The 27,810-nt window shown below is 39.1% G+C and overlaps 2 protein-coding genes across 7 annotated transcripts in view; one reads left to right on the forward strand and one right to left on the reverse strand.

The window, feature by feature from the left end:
• The window catches only part of plce1 (phospholipase C, epsilon 1), a 363,575-nt gene extending 347,619 nt beyond the window's left edge, over nucleotides 1–15,956 (forward strand). For 2 of the 4 annotated variants that reach the window (XM_048551434.2, XM_048551435.2), the window contains 2 exons: nucleotides 2,125–2,333; nucleotides 12,876–15,956. In XM_048551434.2, coding sequence (XP_048407391.1) covers nucleotides 2,125–2,301 — 177 coding nt within the window. In that variant the 3' untranslated portion in view covers nucleotides 2,302–2,333; nucleotides 12,876–15,956. The remainder of the gene's footprint in view (nucleotides 1–2,124; nucleotides 2,334–12,875) is intronic. The other 2 variants (XM_048551438.2, XM_048551436.2) reach the window with 1 other exon arrangement.
• noc3l (NOC3-like DNA replication regulator) overlaps nucleotides 1–27,810 on the reverse strand; it is an 87,806-nt gene that overhangs the window by 23,985 nt on the left and 36,011 nt on the right. Inside the window, exons 11-22 of one of the 3 annotated variants that reach the window (XM_048551440.2) lie at nucleotides 27,501–27,632; nucleotides 27,281–27,361; nucleotides 25,527–25,627; nucleotides 25,297–25,369; nucleotides 25,115–25,178; nucleotides 24,868–24,939; nucleotides 22,157–22,338; nucleotides 20,972–21,100; nucleotides 20,490–20,587; nucleotides 20,077–20,161; nucleotides 19,473–19,597; nucleotides 7,706–8,012 (exon numbers count right to left, since the gene is read on the reverse strand). In XM_048551440.2, coding sequence (XP_048407397.2) covers nucleotides 7,913–8,012; nucleotides 19,473–19,597; nucleotides 20,077–20,161; nucleotides 20,490–20,587; nucleotides 20,972–21,100; nucleotides 22,157–22,338; nucleotides 24,868–24,939; nucleotides 25,115–25,178; nucleotides 25,297–25,369; nucleotides 25,527–25,627; nucleotides 27,281–27,361; nucleotides 27,501–27,632 — 1,242 coding nt within the window. In that variant the 3' untranslated portion in view covers nucleotides 7,706–7,912. Of the gene's footprint in view, nucleotides 1–7,705; nucleotides 8,013–12,166; nucleotides 17,609–19,472; nucleotides 19,598–20,076; nucleotides 20,162–20,489; nucleotides 20,588–20,971; nucleotides 21,101–22,156; nucleotides 22,339–24,867; nucleotides 24,940–25,114; nucleotides 25,179–25,296; nucleotides 25,370–25,526; nucleotides 25,628–27,280; nucleotides 27,362–27,500; nucleotides 27,633–27,810 lie in introns of those variants that run through there. The other 2 variants (XM_059653137.1, XM_048551441.2) reach the window with 2 other exon arrangements.

The following is a 27,810-nucleotide window of genomic DNA, read 5'->3' on the forward strand; positions in this document are numbered from 1 at the left end:
CTCAAAGGAAGATGGTTGTGGTTGTTGCAGGTCAGTCATCTCAGCTCCAACACATCTCTGCAGGAGTTCCTCAGGCTAGTGTCCTAGACCCAACCATCTTCAGCTGCTTCATCAATGACCTTGCCTCCATCATAAGGTCAGAAGTGGGGATGTTCGCTGATGATTGCACAATGTTCAGCACCATTTGCGTCTCCTCAGATGCTGAAGCAGTCCATGTTCACATGCAACAAGATTTGGACAATACCCAGTCTTGGGCTGGCAAGTAACAAGTGCGATTTGCATCACACAAATACCAGGCCACGCCCATCAGCAATAAGAGACAATCTAACTACCGCCCCTTGACATTCAGTTTGCAACCATCAATGAATTCCCTACTATCAACATCTTGGGAGTTTCCATTGACCAGAGACTCAACTGGACTTACCACATAAACACTGTGGCTTCAAGAACAGGTCAGAGGATAGGAATCCTGTGGCGATTAACTCACTTTGCAACTCCCCAAAGCCTGTCCACCATCTACAAGGCACAAGGCAGGAGTGTGATGGAATACTCCCCACTTGCCTGGATGAGAGCAGCCCCAACAACACTCAAGAAGCTTGACACCGTCCAGGACAAAGCAGCCCGCTTGATTGGCACTATATCCACAAGCATTCACTCCCTCCACCACTGACAGTAGCAGTAGCAGCAGTCTGTACTATCTGCAAGATGCGCTGCAAAAATTCACCAAAGATCCTCAGGCAGAAGCTTCCAAACCTACGACCACTGCCATCTAGAAGGAAGAGGGCAGCAGATACATGAGAACATCACTACCTGCAAGTTCCCCTCCAAACTGCTCACCATCCTGACTAGGAAAAATAGCTGTTCCTTCATTATTGCCCATGTCCCACAAGTGAATAAAAGAAAGGTTATGTTTCATTTATACAGGAAACTGGTAAGACCATGTCTGGAATACTGTGTACCGTACTGATCTTGCCTTGTTTAAGGAAAGATATAATTAGAAACAGTTCAGAGAAGGTTTACCAGACCAGTACCTGGAATGAATGGGTTGTTTTATGAGGAAAGGTTTAACAGGCTAAGCTTGTATCTGCCGAACTTAGACAAGTCAGAGGCAATTTGATTGAAACAGTACTAGATCCTGAGGGATTGTGAGTGGATCGATGTGTAGAGGATATTTACATCAATGGGAGAATGCACGACTTGGGGACCGTGTTTAAAACTCAGGGGTCACCCATTTCAGATAAACGTGAGGTGAATCTTTTTCTCACAGAGAGTCAAGATTCTTTGAAACGCTTGCCCTGAAAAATCAGTGGACGCTGAGCCTTTGAGTGTTCTTAAGGCAGAAGTGAATATATTCTTGGCAAACAATGGGGTGAAAGGTACTCAGGGTGGATGGAAATGTGCATTAGAGGTCTCAATCAGACCAACTGTGTTCTCATTAAATTGCAGAGCAGGTTTGAGGGGCTGAATGGCCTACTCCTGCTTCTTGGTGGTGTGTATTATTGTGGGAGCATGGTCAGTACAAGGGATACATCCGTTCAAGAAGGTCTGACAATGATTTCTAGGAATGTACAATAAAATTAGTCTTGCCAGCATCAGCCAAATCCTAAGAACAGATTAGAAAATATGTCTGATTTGCTGTTGAGTTTTAACTGTGGCAGTGTCCAGGTAATTAAGGATCTGGGCAACTCGCGAGGAAGTGCAAACTGGCCCCGGATATTAATAACGGCAAAGGAATGAAAGTATAGTAAAGAAAACCAGAACACTTTTACATGAGGTTTTGTGTTCCAGAATATACAGAAAGATTATACTCTGCTGTATATATGACAAAATGGAGAGGGTTTGCATGCGTTCAGCATGATGTATAATATTTTCTCAATAAACTGCCAATATGTTAAATCCCATAACTTATAAGATGATTCCGAAATTTTACCAGCAGCCCGGATAACTATTGTTTCTTTGTTTTTATGCCAAAAATGCTGAAAAGAATTCTGCTCCACTTTAATTTAAATAATCCAGCAGCTGACCTTCTCCAGATGTTACATTGTATATTTACATGACTAATTCCTTCCTCATACTGCTCTCTGTTGCTTTCTATGATCGATAAATTCTGGAATGTTTTGGCAGGCTGCACAGGAGAAGAAGAAAGGCCTCTCTTTTGCGAATGAACTGAAGAGGTTCACAAAATCGAGTAAACAGAGCCGGACCTTTTCAATCCCACTTCAGGCAAGCCCTCCAGAAAGCACCCAGAGCAAAGATGAGAAAGCTACATGTAATGTGTCGTTTGCTGAGATCACTGAGTAAAACCTTTGACGTTGCCGTATGTGACTGCCTAGGTATGGCTCAGCACTTCATTTCTTACTGACTTTGAAGAGTGTAATATTGCCAAAACTATGAGTAACTGGTCAGCCAGCACGTCACAAGGAGACATGTTTATAATGGATAGACATTTTCCCCAATCCACCAATGTGCGGTGCTGGCAGAAGTTAACAAATGCTTTTAAAATTAAGCTTGCTGTGCAAGGTCTTTTAATTACCTCTGCTGCTCATTGGCTCAAACAGCAAACCTCAGAATTTTAAAGAGTGGTTTGCAAGGCGGCACTCTGTATGGAACCATAAAGGACTAGGTCTGAACAACCTTGGACCAAAGCCGCGTTTCTGTGCAGTGAGGCTGTGCTCTGAGGTAAACCTTTGCAGTGTTGGATATTATACTCCCGACACTGGCAATGTAAAGCAGTGTTGAACTGTTGTGAACAACAGCACAATGTCTACGAATTATTGAGTTTAACAAACTCTGGGAAAAGAAAGGTTTAATTGAAAGTAGATGAATCAGAGAGCTTTTGAATCCCATGTCCCTGCCCTTGGAATGCACTCTATGTTGTTGAAATGTGACTGATGAGTTAATCTGCCTATGTTGCTGACAGCCATCCAGATGGCAGTAACCTACCCCTCAACCTTCCAAAGTCAATGGTTCCTGTAGAGACAGTGGAAAAAAGGGTTAGCTGGCCTCGTGCAAAAAGCTCAACAGTCTGCCATTGGCAGCAGCTTAGTTTTACCTCCTCAACATTGAGAAACTAGAGGCTGGAATGGAAACAATCAAAAATATCGGCGTAAATTGCACACACGTGAAATGACAGCGGGAGGAGTGTTGTCCTTTTTAGTCGAAGCTGCTCTCCGGCAGCAGTAGTTACAGCTGTATCACAAAACTACTTCAGGTATTGGGTTTCTAATGTAAATGCATTAACCACAATATAAATAATGTTCTTCGTTTAAAAGTAGTGCTGATCAAGAGCCAGTGTCAGTAATTGCTCGTGGCCTGCTAAACACACCATAATAGTCTTTTGATGTCTTGGTTCCAGTGGTGGATAGAAAATTCACTTTATCCGATGGATTAACAACAAAAGCTTGCCTCTGTTTTTGTTTTGCTGAAGAGATGGAAAGAGAGTTGACATTTCCAGTCTGATATGACAGTTCTTCAGAACTCTGAAATCCAGCCATTTTAAAATTTCCTTTTGGACGGCAACAATTCATAAGTCTGCCATTGACAGTTGCTCTGTAAATATCTTTCATTTCCTGTCACATTATAACTCCATTTGGCTCAGAACATGAGTTCTTATGTCAGTTCTGGTCTCCCCTCTTTCAGCCTACCACATGTTCTTCCTTCTTGAACTTTTCAACACTCACCTGTTTCACCTAAATATTAAGAGTCCTTAAGGAGCTTGTGAAGAAGTATGTGCAGTTAGGAATGTCATTTCCTATCTTTATTTCGATGAGTCTGAGAAGTCAGGTGGACATCAGTGTCTGGCTGTTGGGCTCATTTCAGGATGTGAAATTTTGTGTGTTAAAACAAAAGTTTGATGGGACAGTTGTTGCTGGGTCCAGCATTGTACCTTGAACTTGTTTGACTCTGTCCTGCATCTTCCAGCTTGTGACCTCCAAAGGAGCTACTTGTTTTAACCAATAAGGTACCACTTCTAACCAGTTGCCAAACTTCCCTCCTGGTCAATTCTGTAACTTTCATTTAAAGTGGTACACAGCTCGGAGCAAGGAGCCTGACCCTTGCTGGGTGGTGTGTTCTTGGTCTCACTTTAAATATTTGGCTAACTGTATTCCTCTCCACTGATGCTGCATGACCTGCTGAGTACCTCCAGGGTTTTCTGTTTGTTCATATTTCCAGCATCTGCAATATTTTGCTCCTTGATATGAGGTTTTGATTTCTTCTGAGTCACTTGTTTAGAACTTTATTTGGTTACAGATGGACTTGAGGCAGATGAGTTTTATTTTTGAAAAGTAACAGTTTCGGAGGGTCTGTAACGTGATTTAATGTTTGTTCCACAGTAAGTTGCTTAAATCGAATAGAGAAAAGATAAGATATTGGAGATTGTTTTTGGCCGTTGTCTTATTTGAGGATTTATTCCCTTCAAATGATTTAACCATTTTAGCCCTTGTCATCCAGATTAGGATGAAGTCTTTGGTGTGAGTACATTCACCAATTTTGGGAACATAATGAAATAGGATCAGGAATAGGCCATTTGGCCCATTGAGAACCATCTGCCATTGAACTAGACCTTTGCTGGCCCTCCACCTCAACTCCATTTTCCCATGCTCTCCAATACCCTATGTGCCTTTAAGACGTCAAAATCTATCAAGCTCTGCCATGAAGAAACTGAGCGAGCACGCCAACATACAGAATTCCAAGGATTCACCACTTTCCAAGTAAAGAAATTCCTCCTTATCTCAGTCCTAAGTGGCCTGTCCCTTATTTGAGACTATCCCCCGTTCTAGGCTCCCTCAGCCATACTTCCTGCTGCACCCTGTTGAACTCCAAAAGAGTGTTGTCTGCTTGAATGATATGGTGTCTCATTCAACTCCAGCATTGCTGAAGAAAAAGACCCATATGTTGAAGCTGTTCATTTTGCACTCATCAAGACAATTTGATGATCCTCATGATTGTGCAATGAAAAGCTTAGACAAATGCACCTATTTTTCAGCAATACTCAAGATCTGTGCCAACAAATGACTACCCCTAAACTCCAGACAATAGAGGCCTAGTCTCCTCAATCTTTCCTCGTTTGACAATTCTACTATTGCAAGAAATCAGACTGGTGAACCTCCATTGACTGCCCTCTATGGCAAATGTATCCTTACTTAGGAGAGGAAACCAAAACTGTACAGAATACTTCAGGTCTGGTCTCACCAAGACTCTATGCAAATTGCAGCAAGATGTCTTTTCTCTTGTACCCCAGCAATTAAGGCCAATGTGCCATTTATCTTTCTAATTGCTTGCAGCCATTGCAAATTAGCTGTCAGTCACGAACAGCCCGAAAAATATCCATTGATCATTACTCTCCGTTTCCTATTACTCAACAGATATTGTATCGACATTTCTACTAACCCTCTCATTCAATGACTTACAGCTTTACTCTCAATTTGTAGTGTGTCGCTGTTTGGCTTGTATAGGTATACAGCTGTCCTTGTTTTTGAAGTTATTGTTACGTAATACAGCACAGTTACCACTGAACGTTTCACAGAGGATTTGGATGCAATGCAGTTTCCTCAGGCATTTGAGCACATGGTTCATGTTCATGAGGGATCTTTAACTCTTCCACTTGCTGATGGCAGGGACCTGCATGGGAACCTGTTTGAGTTTGATTTATTGTTGTCACATACACGAAGACGTAACAAAATGTTTTGCGTGCTATACAGGCAGATCGCACCATACAAAGTGCATCCTGTAGAACAGAGTGCAGGATACGATGTTACAGCCACAGAAGGTGCAGACAGAGAGAGAGAGAGATCAGAATTAACATTTTGAAAGGTACATTCAGAAGTCTGATAACAGCAGGGAAGAAACTGTCCTTGAATTTGTTCATATGTGTATTCAAACTTTTATATCTTCTGCGCATTGGAAGAGTATAACTGGGGGGGAGGGGTCTTTGATTATGTTGATTGCTTTCCCAAGACAGTGGGAAGGACAGATGGGGGTCAATGGACGGAAGGCTGGCTTATGAGATGGACTGGGCTGTGTTCATGACTCTCTAGTTCCGTGTAGTTTTGAGAAGACCAGTTGCCATACCAACCTGTGATGAATCCGAATTGGAAGCTTTCTATGGTGCATATATAAAAATTAGTGAGAGTCTTCATAGACATACCAAATTTCTTTAGCCTTCTGAGGAAGTAGAGACATTGTTGCGCTTTCGTGACCATTGCGTCAACATGGGTGGACCAGGACAGATTGTTGGTGATCGTCACTCCCAGGAACTTGATACTGTTGACCATCTCTACCTCAGCACCATTGATATGTGCCCCCTGACTCTGCTTCCTGAAGTCCGTCTGCTGACATTGATGGAGAGATTGAGTGTTTAGCAGCATGGTGTAGAGACAACAATCTGTCTCCTGTACTCTGTCTCATTGTTGTTTGAGATCCAACCTACAATGGTGGTATCAGTAGCAAACTTGTGAATGGAGTAGGTGTGGAATTTGGACATACAGTATGTAAGGAACATAGTAGAGGACTTAGTACACAGCCTTGAGGGGCACCGGTGTTGAGAGTTATGATGGAGGAACTGTTGTTGCCAATCGTTGTTGATTACGTTCTATGGATCAGAAAGTCAAGCATGCAGTTACAGAGAAGGGATCTGAGACTTAGGTCTCGGAGTTTGAAGATGAGTTTGTTTGGAATTAGGGTAATGTAGGCAGATCTGCAGTCAATAACAGGAGCCGGTCGTAGGTATCATTGTTATCCATATTTTCCAGGGATGAGTGTGGGGCCAGAGAAATGGTGTCTGCCATGGACCTGTTGTGCCAGTGGATGAAATTCAAAGGATCAAGACAATGCGAGGGGGCTATTAGGCTGCAGCCCATGGTTTGGGCTGACCTGTAAACTCTCCCACTCCTGGCCAGAGGCATTTTGGAAGGACCTGCTTGACCATGTTATGATGTACACTTCCTACAGCCACCAAGGACTTAGGTGGGACTTGAACCTGACAGTTCTGGCCCAAAGGGTAGGGAAGCTAAAACTTCATTCACAGGACCAAGGCAACAATAGTTGCTCAAAATCCTAGGGCACGAAATGTTGATGTTACTTCTCCATAGACCATAAATAGTAAGCAGGGCATTTGCTGTCATGGTAAATGATAAATACCTCCGATCCACTGCACTGGAAAGCATCTAACTCTTAAGACTATAGATGCAGGCTGACTAAAAGCAAAGGCAGGATAACAAATAATCCATGAAATGCATGAGTCCACTGTTTAAAATGGAAAATATCGTAGGAAACTTTGGCCAAGTGTAGAAAATTAGCATGTGGGTGGATAGTGATGAATCATTTTAATTAAGATGTCAACTCATATGGGGAAAATACGGTGTGTTTGTTTTGTTTTCTAGTTCAAAGAGAACTTGTACCAACTGAACCAAATTAATCTAATTATCACTTCTCAGTACATGTTAGGTACTAAAAATAAAGTAGCTTTGTAAGATGGGTTTGTCTCATCTTACCAAGTGGTCCATCTTTAAAAGGTTTGAACTATGTACTTGTATCTTCAAATCTTAAGGAAATATAATTGCTATATTCCTAGTTATATTATTCTTTTATCAGATATTGAGTCACACGTGAAATGTAAATTACCCAGACCATGTATAAAACCTGATAGAATATTTAAAAATTTCAAACATGGGACACACATTTAAAATAACAACGTGGATTTTATGCAATTGCATTTGACAATAAATCCAGAAAAGCTGAGGAAATATTAACCCAGGAATTAAAATTTTCACCACAACATACCTGCATGCCCCATAGGCACCATTCTTCTTGACCCTTTGGTCACACAAGGCAGCATCAGCAAACCGCCAGCCTCATCACAACATGTCTGCTCTCCGACCAAATCCAGGCACCACGCCAGTCCTTCATCACCTTACTTTGTAGCTAGGGAACACCTATAATTTGCGTGCCTCTGCCAGGTAACTTTGCGTGAAGGGACAGAAATAAAAGGGACATCACCAACCCAAGGAAACCTAAACAGATAAATAGAAAGCGGGACATAACACCAGCACTTCGTCGGAGGCTCACTGATGATGTTACCTAGAATGGTGACAAAACGTCTGAAAACTAACCTTCCAGTTCAGTGAGCAAACTCACATCCAGAACCTCAACCTGAGCTACAAATCTTCTCAAAACTTGCTAGAAACAAATCTCATGCGTCTGGTCCTTAGCTTGGTTTTAAATATGGTCCGGTGATATGGAAGGAACAGGCTCGCCAGAAGTGAGCACTTCCTGTGCAGTCATGTAAGGAAGAGGTGAACATGAGTTTTCAAGGTTGTGTGAACATGAAAGCCAGAGGAACATTTTCTTTCAGTGACTGACAGTCTTGATTTCCTTTTGCTCTTGGTTCTATCTGTTATTTATTCATACCCTGTTAACCCTCCAAATGTCAAAGGCAGTTTTGTTTAGATTTGATCTATCATTAATTCATTATCCTTTAGTTTTACGATACTCTTCTTGATCTAATTAAAATCTCAGTTGTTACTAAGTTTTGTCAGTTTAAGGGTGAAATATAAATGAAAATTTATTTCTTGCTTCCCTGATTGAAGTCCTTGCTTGGGATTTCTGTAACAATTGTTATTGGTTTCCTTATGAAACTATACACTTAGGGCTCAACAGTTTGAGTCAGGTTAGTTTGAAGAAGATTCATTGCCTACTGATAATAGAAAATGTGCAAAAGTGACAGAATCTTTATGAAAAATTGTTTTGACAATCTTTTCTTCACTTACAAATCTCTAATATGCAAATAATGCCAAGGTTTATGAAACAATTTTAAAACAGTTACAGTGCACACGTTACTAATGCATTTCTGAATACAATGCTGCTGAAATGGGTTAGTTACCCATATTTTTAGCCCAATGTCAGCAATTGGACAATTTGATTGAGGTTGAGTAATTTTTAAAAGCTAAGTCAGATCCTAGTGCAGAGTGTCAAGCTTATTTAATTGATTAAACTGTCTTCACTTGGGACTCTTACAGGATAAAATAGGATTTGTATTAAGCACTTGCAGGTCAGTTTGGTTCTAGTCAATGGAACAGTATTCCATTTTCATTCACACAGAGTTAATATACTCTGTGAACCCTCAATAAGGCATTCTGCAGTAGTTCCCTCTTCTCTCTGAAGTCTTTGAATGCCCATTTCTCGCTTTTGTCATATCCATTAGGTTGTGCACTCCTCTGGTAGTTCAGATACAGTTCCAGCTACTGAAATGTTGTGTGGCTATAATGTATCATCCCACACTGGGTGTTCTGTTAGAATGCATCCAGATTCTCGTCATCTTCTTAACTACACAATGCCCCACTCCAATGCCATTTCCGATGGTGCGCAGTTGGCATTGATGATAACCAGCTCTAACCTCTCCACCATCTCTTTTAACACCTTAACTGGCTCTGTGCTGGCAGAATCTATAAATGACGTTCAGTTTTTTGGATGAGCTGCAGTTTTCTCCAGCTAAACATTCTTAACCCATATCAAACGCTTCAGATCCTACTCAATAATCATTATTTTGGATTGAACACGACATCTTGTAAACTTGGCGTCACTGAGCTTTTGATCTGATATTCTATCCCTCATGTGTTCAGTATACCTGGATCCCATTCTCTACCAACCTCTGTCCAAATACAGCTCCTCCTTTTGAGAAACTTCCAAAACCTACCTCTTTAATCCTACTTCACATTGAATCTCTCCTTCTGTTAGCTACTGTTCCTCATGCTTTTGAAGGAAACTGATGTGACTTTTAACTCAGTAAATAAATCTTTTGTCATAATGCAGACAAAGTCTCTGCTGACTTAATCTGCAATGGTGCAGACAGAAAATACACCTGCTACCCAACCCAGATATGAACATAATTTGTACTTTAGTGAATCTCTTATACTTTCGAGTGAGATGAAATGCCTCAGTGTCAGTGACCTGATTTGATTCCACCAAAGTCCAAAGATGTGCAGTTTAGGTGATCGGCCATGTTAAATTGCCCCATAGTGTCCAGGGATATGCAGGCTAGGTGGGTTAGACATGGGAATTGCAAGGCAATGGGGTAGGGTGGGTTGGGTTTGAGTGGGATGCTCCCTGGAGGGTTGATGCAAACTTGATGGACCGCATGCTCCCCTCCTGCACTGTAGGGATTCTTCGATTGTATGATCATAGGATTTTACATTTATTTTACAAATGGCCTGGCAGCTATGAATAAAAGTACAGTGACTTGGCACTGAAATGCCTTTTTATATACTGTTGGCGTAGTTGTTTTTCTAAAAGAAATACACAGGCACTGAAATAATTGTTGTAAACATACCCCAGATGACGATGATTTATAACTAATATGGATTTCTTTAAAAATGGCAAGTGGAACCAAACCATTGGATGAAACCAAACACACGTTGAGCAGAATTTATGGCCCTGTCCTGAGATGTATTTAAACAGGCGACAGTGTGTGGTGGGTACGCTGAAAATGCCCCAACTCATGGAAGGCCTTGATGCCAATTGATCCCATGAAGTAAGCAATACCCACGGAAGGGCCTCTCGCTGCTGCATTGGTGGGTGGTCAGCGTGCTTGGAGTTTGAAATGCAAGTCCTCATTTAGTTTGTTTGTGGGCCCTCAGCGGATGGAGATGGGGTAGACTCTCTCTTTCAAAGCCGCCACAATACCTGATCGATTTTCCCCACTGGCAAAAGACAGCAGTGCCAGCCCTCTGCCCTTTCTTCAAAGCCCTGTTTATCCTGAGCCAGTGGCCTCTTCCTCTGCTGAATGCATTGCTGGTAACCACCACAGCTCCTGTGGCTAGGAGGGAGAGGGGTGCTATGGTAATTTAGAGTTCTTGGGTCAGAGAATGGTAATCGATGTCTAAGTGGCCCTCCTCAGATCATGCAACCTGAGGCTTCCTCAGGCTCTGTAGCCAGCTGATACTTGGTTTAAATTGTGCAGGGTGTGTCACACTGCTGCTCCTCAATTTGGCATGGAAGTTCAAAGGAGGCTTTTTTAAAAATTTCATGCTTTTGCCAAACAACTTTGCCTCCTTGCTGAATGTCCAGAATGCTGATGTTCACAGTCAGGTCATATTCTCCACTGGCATAGCAAGCTATATATATCCTTTGTAATTCTTTCAACATTTGACCCCAAGATGAGCAGCAGATTTGTGGCCAGGTTGTGAAATGACAGGTTTATTTTTAGTTTGTTGCTGAGAGAGATGTGGTCGATAGTGAAGGAACCAGGGTTTTAGTGGTAAGGAGGTACAGCTGGGATGCATCAGCATTCATCTAAAAAAACTGCTTAGTATTTGGAGTATATCATCGATATCATTGCAGGGCATCATATGGCTGAGAAATAGGAAGGGACCAATGACTGAGGGACATCAGACATCATCATTTTTTACAAAATTCATTCACAGAATGAGGGCATCGCTGGCTAGGCAACATTTATTGCCCATCCCTAATTGCCCAGAGGGCAGTTACAAGTCAGCCACATTGCTGTGAGTCTGGAGTCACGTGTAGGTCAGACTAGCTAAGGATGGCAGTTTTCTTCCTAAAGGACATTAGTGAACCAGATGCGTTTTTCCCAACAAGTGACAATGGAGTCATGGTCATCATTAGACTGTTAGTTCCGGATATTATTGAATTCAAATTCCACCATCTGCCATGGCAGGATTTGAATCTGGTCCCCAGACGTTATCTGGGTCTCTGGGTTGACAGTCCAGTGATGCGAGAGTAGAATGATGTATTGTACTTAACAAAGAAAAATTCATGGGATGTGGGCATCACTTGGCTGGCCCAGCATTTCTTGCCCATCCCTAGTGGCTCTGGAGAGGATGGGGATGAGCTGACTTCTTGTACATTCCTTGGTGTAGGTAAAGCCACAATGCTGTTGGGGTGGGAGTTGCAGCATTTGTGCCTCAATGACCATGAAGGAACAACAATATATTTCCAAGTCAAGACAGTGAGTGGCTTGGAGAAGAACGTGCAGATTGTGGTGTTCCCATGTATCTGCAGCCCTTATCCTCCTTGACGGAGTTTGGGAGCTGCAACCTAAGGAATCTTGGTGAATTTCTGCAGTGCACCTTCCAAATCTGCAATGATACCATTTACTTTGTCAAAGGCAGTTAAAATATCCATTGCCTATTTATTTCTGATTGTACCAATTTACTATCACTGTATTTATTAACTTACATATTTCTGGCAAATAAAAAATTACAAATACTGTGGGACATGGGGATATTTTCAATAGAACTTTCTTTCCTTTTATAGACTGTCAATAGAATTGTTTATTTCGTCTATACTTCTGGGGCTGTTGTTTTTGAATTTCTTCTGACTAGGAGCAAAAAAATGGCTATCAAACTTTTTGAGAAACCCAAATGAGAAATGTCAGTTTCAGCTAGTTGTAGCCTAGGAGATGGGAAGCATCTATTTACCCACCCCTGGAGATCTGAATTAGTAACCAATCAGTTCTTCTTATCAATGATCTAGCATGTAAATTAGGATTTTTTAAAAAAGAAATCTGAAACAGGTACAAGTATATTAAATAAAATCTAGGTTCTTTTAAAATCTAATAAATGTAACAAGAAGGACAAAACAAGAGCAAAGGTGATGGAAAAACTGACACTTTCCCAGCCATCATCAGTTCTGAGGAAGGGTCACTGGACCCAAAAACGTTAACTCTGGTTTTTTTCCTTCACAGATGCTGCCAGACGTGCTGAGCTTTTCCAGCAACTGTTTTTTCCCTCATTCACAGTTCTTTCAGTTTTTATTATGACAGTTCAGTTCAATAACAATTCTTTGTTCTTTATATCTAATTTTTTTTTCAGTTAACATTTACAGCCAAACATTAAAAGGAATCTCTTTTCCTACAGGTTGTTGTAAAAGTGACCTCCGTAGTTCTTCACTACTACTGTGTCAAAACTTTTAGTTAATGTTGGGGAAAACCAGAAAAAATGTAACATCACTCCTTCCTTCGTCTCCTGGTATTTTCAGTTGTCTTAAAAACTGGAAATTGCACAAAGTCCAATCATTGGAATGAAATACATCATTTGGTACAGGTGACAGAAGATAATGAGTTAGCGACAAGTTCCAATCAAGCTTGTTTTGATGTGTACGTGATTTGAACAAGGAAGACGGCACATCTGCAAGCAGACATCAATACTGTTCAAAGAGACAAGCAATGTCTTCAGTAGTACTGGGTATAGAGATACGCAGGTGTAATCCTAAGAACGTTACAAGTTACGAATTGTAAAACATTGTGCACTTTCCCAATCACTTATTTCCTTGATTATTTGAAGGATTGGTATGTTTGAAGGTACCTATTTACTTTACAATCCAGAATCTTGCTAGATGCCAACTTCAGTAGTAATACTAAGCTGAATTGTCACACAAAGTTACTATTTTTTGATGTTTACAAGATATTTAAATTAGAATAATTTCTGACAATGTGCTGAATCCATACATTAATCCTATGAAAAAAGTGTTCATAATGATGTAATTTTACTGTAGTAGAAAATCATGTAAATTGAGATATATAAAATACTGTCCATTTGTATTGAAATGATTATAATTATTAGACTGAATTATTTATTTAAGCAGAGATTGAACACTTTCCAGTTAAAGTTACTATATTCTCATGTTTAAGTTCCAAGTGGTATGCTTATTTTGATACTACAGAACACAACTTTTAATTATTTTTATTTACAAGTGCCCACTTTCACGCACATCTTATAACTGTGTGTACATATGTGTACTTGAATTTCTTGTGGAAAATGAAGTCAAACAGGAAAGAAATTTCCATTAAGTATTTGAGCATTTTTCCTTAATTTCTGATGAGCATTTTAAGTTTTTTGTTACGTTGTATTGTTAGGCCAAAATTGTTTTTTTTAAAAAACATACCATTGAACTGTGCAAAATATGCAAGTGTTTTTGGCAGCTTCTGTGTGCCTAAGTTACTTAATATAGTGGCTAAGCAGCTGTAATGTGTAAACGCTTTGCTCAATAAGTTATGATTTTGAAACACAGACATTTAATGATGTTTCAAATAGTTATAGTAGTGACACATAAAAACATTGACCGTAGGACTCTCAAGGGCATATGTGCAAAACACATAACCTATCCAAACTGCAGTAACAGCAGCGACAAATGCTGACAGAAAGCCTTAAAGGCTCCTGAAACTTCAACTGCAGGGGTTATTTTCTCATCTGCCTGACTGAGCTATAACTTATCAACAACTCTATAGCTTGAACAACAAAAATGAAATTTTATCATTCAAGAATATGACAGCAACTTATAAAACTAATAAAAAAACACTAAATGGCCTGCATTAAGTAAATTTAATTTTTAAGATGCTTAAGAGTAACTTGTGGAAACAGCCACTAGCTGTCACAAGATTATTTAATTCCTTGCTTCTTTAAAGGCACTTAACATTTTTTGCATTACTCCATGTATTACAGATTATAAGAACATCTTAAAATATATAGTTTACTCCCTACATTTTCTTGCTTACAAAAAAATCAACGCGAAAACAAAGGAAGAGCTGATGTTCCTGCTTTACTAAATATAAAATTAATATTTCTGCTTGAGGTTACCTCCGAAACTGCTAGAAGATTCAGTTAAAAATTAGGTGGGTCATTCTTATCTACACAATTAAATATTGATTAGATGAGTTTTAGTTGAAACTTTAAATGTACCCACATAGTTGTCAGATGATGTCATAGTCACCACATGAAAGTTGTTTGCACCATTTTAGTAGCAAAGGTGATATAACTTGAACATTTAGCATACTCTCTTAACTGCTACCAGACAGGAAAATTGGTTTCTTAGATGTTAATGTATTTTATTATTAAAATGTTGAGCAAAGTGACATTTGACAAACAAAAGCATGAGTTGCTGCAGCCTCTTTAGTTCAAATTTTGCATAGCCTCTCATAAATGTCAGTCGTTATTTCTTTATTTATTTCCCTTTTTTATCGTGCTAAAATTTCACTGTAAGAATTATCATGATCATAGAAATTTCTATTAATAGATTACCCCTTCTTGAATCATAAACAGTGTCATTGAATGCATGTTCCATATTGATATTGAACAGTCGAAATTCACTTTGTTTCATTTGACCAACACATGTTCTCTGGCTAGAGCATTTGTTTTTTGTTATTCCTAACTAGTCTCTGATCAGTACGAACAGAAGCTTTGTCCCCCTCTGCATTTCGATTAGTTTGCCCTGACATCAGTGTTTCTTTTTACACAAGTTTTGCTTTTCATTTTTTTTTCCCTGGAGTCTGTTGTTGTTTTAAACGTACCTTTTCATAAGGTTAATGAGGGCCAGTTGAAACAGTTTTCAATGGAACATGCTTGCCACTTGTACTTGTGAACATACATTTAATGGAGGCTGCATTGACAAGGTTTATGCCATAAAATGATTGCAGGCTCATTCTACATATCACAGTACATTCACTGGGCATTTGGTTAAACAAAGGCTGGTATTTGTGGTCTTAAATTTGTAAGTACTACAGTTGAACTGTATAATGCATTTTCCTTGCACCTATTTATCAAATTTAACTATTGGGTAAATACTAAAGTAAATTACTATTTGCAATTGTGCATGTGTGTAATCCACAAGTCATTAATTTTTTACTGTATTTAGTTCTATCGATAGGCAAAGGAGATGTCAAGATTTCTGAAGGTGTTGGTATTCTGAGAACTTCAACAGTGCAATGTTATGTTTTTAAAGGTTGCAAAATTGTGCCAAATGTCCATTTTTTATACAAATAATGTTTTCGGACTGTATATGAATATGTGTTGCGAATTAAATGTTTAATGTATTTATATCTGTAACTGACTTGGACAATTAGTGTTAATGTTGAGTTGATCAGAATAAATATCAAGTCTGTACAAACAGACAAGTATCTGAAATGTATCAGCATATCAAAAATGATTTCTCAAACATTTTTAGTTTGTTGTTATCTTTTTTCATAAGTTTGCCTAATAATATTGCCACCAGCATTTCAACCACTCAAGATAAACCACAAAATATGTAATGTTTTCTGATGTAAATGTGAGCTGCTTCTGTGCAATGTTGGTTTCTGAAATGATTGAAGATATAGCAAGTTACTGATTATACTTATTATTTTGTGTCCAAATTTATAGAGGATGTAAATCAGAGGCAAACCAAAAGGAAAAATGGCAGATTAGTCTCTTCCACTGCTCATGGATCAGCTAATGGTGAGCCAAAGAGACATATGCTAGACATGACTGGCTGTTGAATAACATTTTATGCAGTAGTCAGTACTGAAGAAAGGTGCAAAAATGTGTGTGCATAAGCAAAAAAAAAAATTTTGGAAAATGAAATGATTCAAGACAGGGTGAGTAGAATGTTTTCATTCTGTGTGGCACGCTGGTAAGGCTGAGTTTACGTTGTGTATAAAACAATCATTTCACATTTCTTTCAGATGTTGTTGGCTTGTAATCACTACTTGCCACTGTTATATTACATGGTTTATTAGTTCTGTATATAGCATATACTAGATTGAATAGGCATGTGGATACAAAAAGGTTGGGACTTGAGAGTATGATTGGACATAGGTAGCAGTTTTCCAACTTATCCTTCAAAAGTTCCCAATTCCAGGCTGTGGTCCAAGATTCCTATGGCTACAAACCTGGAAAAAAGCTGGCTTGAGTTCACAGAAATTGCTGGAGGTGCTCATATAAAAGAGTCCAAGCTCTGCAAAGATGGGGGAGAGGAGGGTGTGGGGCTTGCAAGCCAAAGACTTATCCCATGTCAGTGAAAATATGTAGGTACCAAGAACACTTGGAAAGACAGGGATTGAGTAGGGATAGTCAATACAGTCTAATTTAAGAGTTTTTTTTTGAAAAGATGACTAACTTCAGTACCCTCATCAATATATTTAATGTGGCCTTCAGTTAGGCTTCTGAGAAGGTCTTACATGGGAGGCTAGTCCAAAAGGTAAGAATCCATGCAATCTAAGGTCAGTTGGCAAACTGGATCCAAAATTGGCTCACAAATAGGAGGCATAGAGTAATGGTGGAGGGTTGATTCTGGAGGTGGAAGCCTGTGATTTAACAGCGTGCCACAGGGATTGGTTCTGGGGACCCTGCTGTTTGTTATGTGCATGAACAATTTGCATGCAAATATAGGTGCAGGTGCCATGAAAATTGGTGACATTGTTCAGAATGGTCTCAAGTTACTGTCTGATATTGATCAGCTGGTAAATTGGGCAGAGCAAATGGCAGATAGAATGTAATCGTTGTATGAGGCGATGAATTTTAGATTAGATTAGATTCCCTACAGCATGGAAACAGGCCCTTCAGCCCAACAAGTCCACATGGCCCCTTGAAGCATCCCAACCAGACCCATCCCCCTATAACCCACACACCCCTGAAGACTACAGGCAATTTAGCATGGCCGATCCACCTAGCCTGCACATCTTTGGACTGTGGGAGGAAACCGGAGCACCTGGAGGAAACCCAGGGAGAACGTGCAAACTCCACACAAACAGTTACTCGAGGCTGGAATTGAGCCTGGGTCCTTGGTGCTGTGAGGCTGCAGTGCTAACCACTGAGCCACCGTGCCGCCCTTCGGAGGCCTAATGAGGAAAGGATATACACAATGAATGGTAGCTCTTTGGGGAGTACTGAAGAACAAAGGGATCTTTTGTGTACAAGACCATAGATTCCCTAAAGGTATCAGCACAGGTAAACAGAGTGGTGAAGACGTCGTACAGGATGCTTTTCTGAAGGAGGGTCCTGACCCAAAACGTCAACTTTCCTGTTCCTGATCCTGATCCTGATGTTGCCTGGCCTGCTGTGCTCCTCCAGCATTGGCAGTTCTTACAATCTCTGATACAGGATGCTTGCCTACATTAGCTGAGGCATTGAATACAGGTACAGGGAAGTCTTGATGCAACTTTAGAGAATGTTGGTTAGGCCACAGATGGAATGCTGTGTGCAGTTCTGGTCAGTTGCGTTAGCCTGCTTTTACATGTAATTTATTTTCAGGAGATTTTGAAAAGGTTTTTCAAAAAGGTGAGTGGGCAAAAATAAAAATCCTTGAAATAAGGAGTAATATATTGGTGTGGATTGAGAATTTGTTTAGAGACCAGAAACAGACTAGTCATTAACCACAAATATCAGTGCTCCCACTATTCATGACATATAAAGTAACGTGGATGGGGGAACCAATTTCCAAATTTGCTGTCTTACTCAAAACTAGATGGAATTGAGTTGTAATCCATGGTCTTGTACACATGCTCCAGGGTTGAGTGTGGTTAAACATGAGACAGATACAGTATAACATGGATAAATAAGTTGTACACCTCAATGTTAAAAAACAAAAAGCATTATTATCTATTATTTAGATGTTGATGTGTTGTGAATTGTGTATATACAAAGGGATATGGTGTCCTTGTACACTAGTCAATGGAAGTAAACAGGCAACTAGGTAAGTGTTGTTTTGATCTTCATTGCAAAAGGATTGGAGTTGAGAAGTAGGGATGTTTTACAACAATAAGACAAAGCCTCGGTGCGGACATAGCTGGAGTACTGCACGTAGTATTTGTCTCCCTACCAAAGAAAGGATATGCTTGCCACAGATGGGATACAGCATAGGTTCACTAGGCTGAAGCTGGGGATGGCAGGCCTGTCCTGAGGGAAAGATCAGTTTGACTGAGCCTGTGTTCACTAAAGTTTAGAAGGATGACAGGGGATCTGATTGATTGAAATGTATAAAATTCTAACAGGGCTGGACAGAGACTAGATTCAGGAAGGAGGATTCTCCTGGTTGGGAAGTTTAGAACCAGGGGACAGTCTCACTTTGTTATGAATCATTTAAGACTGGGTTAAGGAAGAAAATGTTTTCACTCACAAAGATAATGAACCTGTGGTTCACTATATTCCAGAAAGAGAGTGAAAGTTTAAAGGCATCACAGAGGATTGGGAGAAAGAGATAAAAGATGAACCAGGATCATACTGAAAAGCAAAGCAGGCCTGAATGGCCTATTGCTGCTCCTAGTTTCTAGCCCTTGAGCAATTTCATACCTAAGAAACATTTATATAAGGTTTTGTCAACTATTTATTATTCAAAAGTAATAAATCCACAACTTACAGGCTGAGAGCTTTCCCCAACAACATGTTTTGTATAAATATCTTTGTTTAAAAAAAGCCATAAATGTTAAATTAGCCCAAGAAAAATAATTTTTTGTACAGGATTGTATGGTGATCTGTACAGATCAATGTCATAACTAGTTATTATTGTTCACCAAGGAAAGAACAAGGCTATGGATGATTGATTCACTTTTGCCGACACATAATCACAGTGGATACCATGAATAAATCACAAAATATGAATTTAACACAGGTAGTCCAATATTTGTTTAAATACTGCAACTTGTATAAACCTTTTTGTTTGTGAACCGCCATACGTAACGAACATCCAACACTCTCTTCACTCACGTTTGTAATTCTGCTCGGAAACTTTCAGCAAATTTGAGATCAGCTGTGATGAAGGGTTTCTCAAGGAGGTGATTAATGTGCTTTTGTAGCTCTGAATCAAGGATTGCAGTCTGTGTTGTGGCCTTCTGAAATTATAGCATCAATCACAAGTTTAAGGAGTGGTAGTCAAGTTTTATAAGAACGTACTCAAACTTTAATACTCCACATTAATACGGAAATGATTGTTTATGAGCTGCAGATTTGGGACCCTCTTGTGGCACAGTGGTAGTGTGCCTATCCCTGGACCAGGACCTCTCTGGGAGGTCTTGCACTGTAGGTGTGTCATATCATCTCTAAGCACATTGATTAGAAAAAAAGTAGCGGGAGTAATACTAGGTAAATTTGACAGATTTTGTCTCGAGATACTGAGAGCACATTTGATCATGAGGAAAGAGTTTCACAGGCAGGAGAAACAATGCACAAAATTTTTCACCCTACTATGAAATGCCTTACTCTAAATAGGTGTGATTAATCTAGTCAAATACTGTTGTTACATCAATTAGTACAAACGTATTGCTACAAAATGGATGGAGGAGAATAAGGGGGCATTTACAGTTTGTTTTACCTTATTTTTTGATCCAGAAGATGTGATTGGAGGATTGAAGGTCATCTCTTTCATGCTGAACTCCTCAAAAAGCTCTGTCGCATGCCTGGGTCAAGTAGATACATTCATGGTGGTCAAATTTAAGAATACAGTACTCCCTAATTCTCAATAAACAAATAAAGAATTTATTTAATGCCTATCAAATCTTAAGGGCATTTTGTATCCAATGGATTTATGCAGAAGTTGTGGGCAAAAGTGGCAGTCAGTTTATCGACAGTGGATGTGACTTTGCAAATTGTGGTTTGTCATGAACAGTCAGTTTCTCAAATGCTTTTTGCTGCTGCACGAATTATTGAAGATGGAAAGTGGTGATTGTGGAGGCGAGAATTTATAACAATGCAGTTATTTTGATGTAAAACAGTAAAATTCCTTACTTTCTGCTTAATTCCATTCTCAGAGCTCCAGAGCCCTCTGATGGAGCACCAACACTAAGATGTGCTGCAAAACTCCGTACCACAGGATGAAAATGTCTCTGAAATAAAAAGTTGGAAATTGTGCAGTTATCCAGGATTCTAGTGGGACCAACAGATTTAGAATAGACAATTTTCCAGCGTATTTACTGCAGTACTAGTACAACAGGCATTAGCACAATTAAATCAACAATGTTATTGATGAACATCCCAGATGTTGTCATACAAAGAAAAACTAGAGGGATTAAACAAGATGAATGCTTTAACAAATGAATATTAAAAAATAGTCTCCTCTTGAAGGAACTTGAAAAGGACCTTATCTAATTTTTCTATTGACTCAGATTTCTATTTGTTGATCGAGTTTCATATTAAAACGTTTCCTGTTTACTTGTGCAGAACCAACAGGATTAAATAGGCAATTTTATACAATGAAAAACTAAGTTTACCTGGAGGTAGTGTAACTCCCACAATGCAGTATTCTGTGCATTACAGTATTCAGGTTCATTAAGCTCTGGCAGATAAATTCCACTACCATGGCCTTCATTATCGAGCAAAATATCTGTCTTCGGAAACGACTGGAAGAAATATTTTAAAAATACACATGGTATAAGATTCAATTCAACTTTAGCCTTCTCATAAGGAAGAGCATTCCTACTATAAGTGGTTACATAAATATCAAGTACAAAACTGACTAAAATGGTAATGCGGTTCCTCAGCAACAATCACATTTTTCACTTTCATACAATATAATCCTTTTAACTACTACTCTGTGTACTTGGATTGCTATTATTGAGGTCTTCTCAACATAGGTAAGTGCAAGTTTTAAAGGTAAATCCTGGCATTCCACTGATCTGTTACAGACAATGGTAGCATTTAACTCATCAAGGACACATAGTAACCATAGGGCAAGGCTAACTTTATAATAATAACTACAAAATCTTTTATGCAAGACATACTGGGGGAAATGAAATTGTTAATGGTAAGGAGTGTGTTCTGCTGTGTTCAAGAATTGACATCCTAATACCACACTCATTACATTTATTTACATAGTGCTTTCAACTAGACACCCTTAGGCACTTCATAGATGTGAAAGAGTAAATCAAATGTTGACATGAAGACAGAAATACAAGTGGTGACAAAAACCATCAATGAGAAAGTACATTTAAGGAGATGGAATATGAAGCGGGGAAGGGGATTAAGTGGAGACAAGCAGTTGATGGCTACGTTGCTATAGTAGTTCTAAGATGGAAGAGGAGATGCATAAAGTCCCAGACAATTACAGTATTCCATGAATGAACCGACGACAAGCAACTCTATAGAGGTTATAGGGATAGGAAGGAGTTCGGCCATAAAAATAATTAAACATAGGGACAAAAATTTTAAATAAATAAAGGGGGGTCAGAAGGCAGCAAAAACTGAGGGATGGTGGCAAGCAAGATTTCATGTGTGTTGGGATATGTGAACCCAAAATTCTTAATTGGGCTGAAGTTTACTTCCTCTCAGATGAGTTAGGCACAATGGCTTAGTCATGTCATGGATGAGTTGAGCAGAAACTGGCCAAGAGATGGATGGAAGGTCACACTGCAGCTTAATCACAAATAGTCAACATTTCCTAGGATGAGAGCACTTACATTCATTAACACCCTATTAGTTGCCAGGATACCAATGGTAGAATTGGGTAGAACATTAAGTGCAAGGGTAGTCAGACGTTTCAAATAAGCATTAGCACGTTGCAAAGAAACTTGTTTTCTGCGTTTTGTCAGCATCACATCTATACACTGCAGCAAAATCAAAACATCTTCATTTGTATCCCCTGAAAAACAGAAACAATTGTGTTCAAACAATCTCAAGATTGCGATAATCTCACAATAGAATAAGGCCAACAACTTGAATTGCTATTGCTAAGATTTTTATGCACACCACATCATGTCTGCAGAGACGTTAGTGATCAATCAAGGAAGAGGCACTGGGACTTACCAAATCATTTGTTTTTACTCTGGCTAATGAGAAAAGATATCTAAGTACACAGCAGGATATCGAACAGCTGGGAAGTTGAAGTTCAATCTAGACAAGAGTGAGGTGATACATTGACAGGGCAAATACAAGAAAAATAGATGGACCCATAGCAGCATTGATATACAGAGGGATCTTGGGGTCCAAGTCTACAGCTCCCTGAAAGTGGTAAAGAAGGCATACAGCATACTTGTCTTCATCAGCTGGGACACTAAGTACAAAAATTAGCAAGCCCTGTTGACACTACGTGATTAGTCAGGCCACATTTGGAATACTGTTTACAGTTCTGTTTGCTACACTGTAGGAACGATGTGGAGGGTTTAGAGAAGATGCAAAGAGGTTTACCTGGATGTCAGCTGGATTGAAATCTATTATTAAATGAGGTTGAACAAACTTAGATTATTTCACTACAGTGTTGGAGGCAGAGGGTGATCTGATCAAAGTATGTAATTTTATGAGAGGCATGTATAGGCTGGACACACGAGAATCTTTCTCCCAGTGTGAAAGTATCAAATTCTGTGATGCATAGGGTTAAGGTGAGAGGGGGTAAGTTTACAGGAGGAGTGCAAGCAAGTTTTTTTTTATTTTACACATAGGGCAGTAGGTGCCGGGATCAAGCTGTAGGGGACGTGGTTGAAGCAAAGTTTAACAGGCATTCAGACAGACACATCAAAAGGCAGGAAGTAGAGAAATATAGACCACGGGCAGGCAAATGGGATTAGTTTAGAATAGCATCATGGTCGGCACAGACATGGTGGACCAAAGGACTTGTTCCTGTATTGTACCATTCCATGTTCTTGCTAGATTGGCTTAAAGTCTCTTCTCTGCTGCTCTGGTTGAAGGACCCATCAAAAAATGAACACAGACATTCTCAAAGGTTGTTTATGTTAGAAAAGGCTCATAGCACACATCACCTAAATTGATAAATAGGTAATTCAGAAAGATTAGACTGAAAATTGGAACCAAAGAAAGAGCTCTGTAATCCGACTGGTGTCAAACCATGAAATTAACCTTCAACCAACTGTAAAGAAAGGAACAAATTTCTGCAAATAAAAATATTCACTGAACTTTAATTCTCCACAGAGGAACAGAAATAGGATTAGGCACTTCAGGTGCACCATTCAGTTACATCATGGCCAATCTGTAAACAACTTCATTTCCACACTTTTATTCCATGTTTTCAGATAAATTTTTGGTTAGTAAGAATATCAATTTTGGTCTTTCAAACTTTCATTTGGCCCAGTGACTGTACACTTTGGGAGAGATTGCCACTATCATTCCTGTTAAAATCAAAACGCTTACCAATTTCTGTGGTAAATGAACCATTATTATCCATCAATTGTCTAAATTCAAGAGTACAAAACTCATGGTTACTATACCTGTCCTTGTAATTCTTTAACTGCTGTTATCATTCAGGTGAATCTGTGCAGTAGCTATTTCAATCAACCTGTTGGGACTTATGATATAACTTCGGAACAAGTGGGATTGAACCCAGACCTTCTTGTCCAGGAATAAGGACACTAGCACTGGGCCACAGGATCCCTACCCTGAAGCAGCATCTTCCCTATGGTTCAGTACCAAAAAATGACGCAGCATTCCGATGGGATCCGGCCGTGGCTTAGGCACTGCTTTTGATACTTTTTGACGTGTTTTTAGGGAGTTATGTATACAGATACCACAACATTCTTTTATCCCTCTGCAGATTCTAAACTTTTACCATTAATGTTGCTGTTTCTCTATCTCATATCCAAAATGGCTCACTTCATTTCTCTACACTGAATTGCATCTACCATAGTTTTATTCATTCAGTTTGCCTATACGTTTGCAATTTACTGCTAATTTCAGCATCATTTGCAATTTTGGATATAGCGTTATTTTCTTCATTCATCCTAGTCATTAATATATAGTGAAAAGCTACAGCCGTACTATAAATGCCTGGAGAACACCACTAACCAAAAAACAAAATTTTATCTTTGTCCTATTTCTTCCTTTACAAACAATGACCAACTCGTATCATGACACTGTTTCAATTTACATACATGCTCAATTTTGCCACACTTTTCCTCTGCAAAATTAAATCAGTTAACAAGGTAACAGGATTAATACTAACAGACAGAACTAATGGGCTTCAAAAATTTACATACCAGCCTTTCATTTGGCACAGCATAATTTGAAGGAATCAGTAAGACTGTTCCTATCAATACAATTTCCTTATTGAGCAATGAGTGAATACTCAAGCTGATTGGATGTCACATGTGGCACTTGACCTGTCACAGACTTGCTGTGTGTTAATCCATTCTTAATTGAAAAAAGAGAAAATTAAAATTACCAGCATGTAGCACAAACAACATCTTATAAAGTTGAGTGTAGAATTTCATTGGGTCAATGTTCAGCACATCACCTGAAGAACAGAATAGAAAGTTAAAGGTTTTCATTTTTAGACCCGGACCACAATTAAGTTTCAACATGAATAGTTTTAGAAAATCACAATCCTATCAAGATATATTGTGAAATACAAAACCAACTGCCACCTTCAGTTCGGTAATACAGCGGAAAATCTTCTCACAGGAGCCTACCTTGTCCAGAAAGTACATGAAAGGCAGCCTGAATACAGTGAAGGCACTCCCTGTAATGAAGACTCTGTAACGAGAGAGTGAAATTCAGACTGAAGCATACACAGCAATCAATACAAAGCAAACTGTCTATCCACTGACTGTAATATAAAATCTCTCCAGTAATGGAAAGAACCTGCACTCACCCCAGAGTCAATTAGAGAAGACAGAACCACCAGAAGATCATCAAAGAATTCCACATTAATGAGGTGAGCAAATCTGAGAGAACATTTTGTAAGGTTAGTTTCTAGGTGGAAAGAACACTGAAAATATGGGCGATTATAGGCAGGGTTGTGTGATGGATAACTATAAGAGTCAAATCACAAAACTTAAAATCAGTGTCAAATATACAAATCAATTAAATGCATTCCCTTACTTGGCAAGGCCTTCCAGAACACCAGGAAGAAGTACTGATTTTTGTGCTTTCTTCAGGATTCTGAAGTATGTCAGAAACACAACATTCAGGATTTCAGTATGCTGTCAGCAAGACAGAAAGCCCCATTAGCAAAATCTTGATTTGGGATAATTAAAAATAAAAAATATATTGACAAAAGTTCAACAACTTTTGCAGAAACAATTCATGCACATGACTATTTAAACTTTAGCATTTTCCAACTATGTAATTAATAAAATACAAATCCTCATTTTAAGTTATGCTACAAAATACCACTTCACTTTAAATTGTTTTAGTTCTAAGGCATATTCCTACTCAGTCTTGGTTTGACATGGCTACCCCATCCCTGCCCTTGACTCTTGGAGTCATCTCCCCACTGCCCTTACTTCTTCCCTTTGGTGTTGCTTCCCTCTGGTATTACCGTGGACTTGCCTCCCAGAGCAGCTTTGCTTCATCCCCCAACCCCCATCCCGTGAGTTTTGCACGCTCTCCTCATCAGTACCTTACCTTAGGCTGCTCCCTTTGTAATTGAAGCCAAGCCATTGTCCTGGCTATGGTTCTGAACACACATCAAGGGCCTCCATCTAGTGGCAAAATTGACCAGCGCAGAGAGCTGTATTCACAACTTCTGCCACTAGACGGAGCCTGGTCGATTGAAGCTTTATCATAGGAATTTATTTTGAATATTTGTAGTAGCCAAATTTATATTGTAAAATCTGTTTTAAATCAACTCGTGTTCTGTGAAGGTAGGGCGCCTCCACGACAGGTGGGACTTGAACCTGTATCTATTACTGTCCCCCAAGACCCACTATATTTAGTATTTTAGGTATATTTTATAACAAAATATCAGTTTACCATAAATTTATGAATGTGGGCATTTTAGAATGTACATAATTTAAATTTGTTAAGTTTCTTCGAAGTTCTTTTTTGTTCTGAAGGGTCATGAAGTACCTGTACGGTGTTCCTTTTATATTCAGTAATTTAAGTTGTGGAACACAGCTACAAAATTAAACGAGGACTTCCACAACAGAAACTGATTTAGTCAATCATGAATCACTATGGCATATTGCAAACGTGTGGTCGCAAACACAAAAAGAAACTTTTAACAGGGAAAAGGCACATCCCCTAGGGAAACCAGTCCTATAGACTAATGCTGGCTTTAGTTTTTTGCTTCAGGAGTGGAAGACACAGAACAGCATTGCAGGCAAATTGTAGCGTTTTTAATACACTACAAAGGTTTTATGACAGATGCACCAACCAACCAATAGCTGTAAACACATAACAAATTAAGAATGTCTATGTTGCGTACAAGGGTTTTACAGACTGCTTTTGAGTAATTAAAAGAGGAATTTTAAAGTCCTACAGAAGCCTTGTGATTATTTATATTTTTGGTTTGTCAAATACAAACATCTCACACCTTCTATTCAGTTTTAATGTTATAAGTCATGTTTATCTGCATCATCTTTCAGACCAACTGCAAACACTCCAGTATTTACCGTGGCATGACATACATTGCAAATCATCTTGGTAACCTTGCCATACCACCAATATGAACAAGAAAGTGTTTACACATCTCCAACTGCTGCAGTCATTTTTTAAAAATTTCAATAATTTAGTAATCTACTGTGAATTTAGGTTCTGACTTGGCTGGATTGAAATTTTGACAGTGTGCTTTTACGACTTAGGAGCAAGTCAAATATAGAGACATTAAGGGCTGAAACCTAGAAACCACATACCAGTTTCAGTTTTTTGGCTTTACTTTCTGAAGCTTCAGTTTCAAGAAGTTCTTTCTCTAATTTCTCCTCTGCTTTTTTCCACTGAAAAATAAATATTTTATAAACAAATTGATCCACTTGAGTCAAAGCACAGAGAATCGTCATATTAACAGAGTAGAAAAAAAAAACTTCCCCACAGTTGCTTGGTTTTGCAAGGAAGACCAGACAGTGGAAACATTACCTTTCTCTGCATCCTGGAAAGATTTTTCCTCTTCTCTTTGTACGTCATGAAGTTTTTTTTAGGGGCAATATCCTCTGAATCTTTTTTAACTTCTACTTCCTTAATTCGCAAGGCAAGAAATGTCTTAAGCACCTAATTGATAAAATAGAATTATACTTAAAACAGATTGGAATTGGAAATTCAGACAGGTATTTTGTATCTCATGGTTACTAGGGAAAACCCATGAAAATAAAAATACAAATGGATTCAGCAAAATTAAATGGATTTCTGTACAGCAAAGGGTGGAAGTACACACACGTCTATAAAGAGG

The sequence above is a fragment of the Stegostoma tigrinum genome, chromosome 20 (genome assembly GCF_030684315.1).
Source record: "Stegostoma tigrinum isolate sSteTig4 chromosome 20, sSteTig4.hap1, whole genome shotgun sequence".
In the NCBI taxonomy this organism is placed as follows: domain Eukaryota; kingdom Metazoa; phylum Chordata; class Chondrichthyes; order Orectolobiformes; family Stegostomatidae; genus Stegostoma; species Stegostoma tigrinum.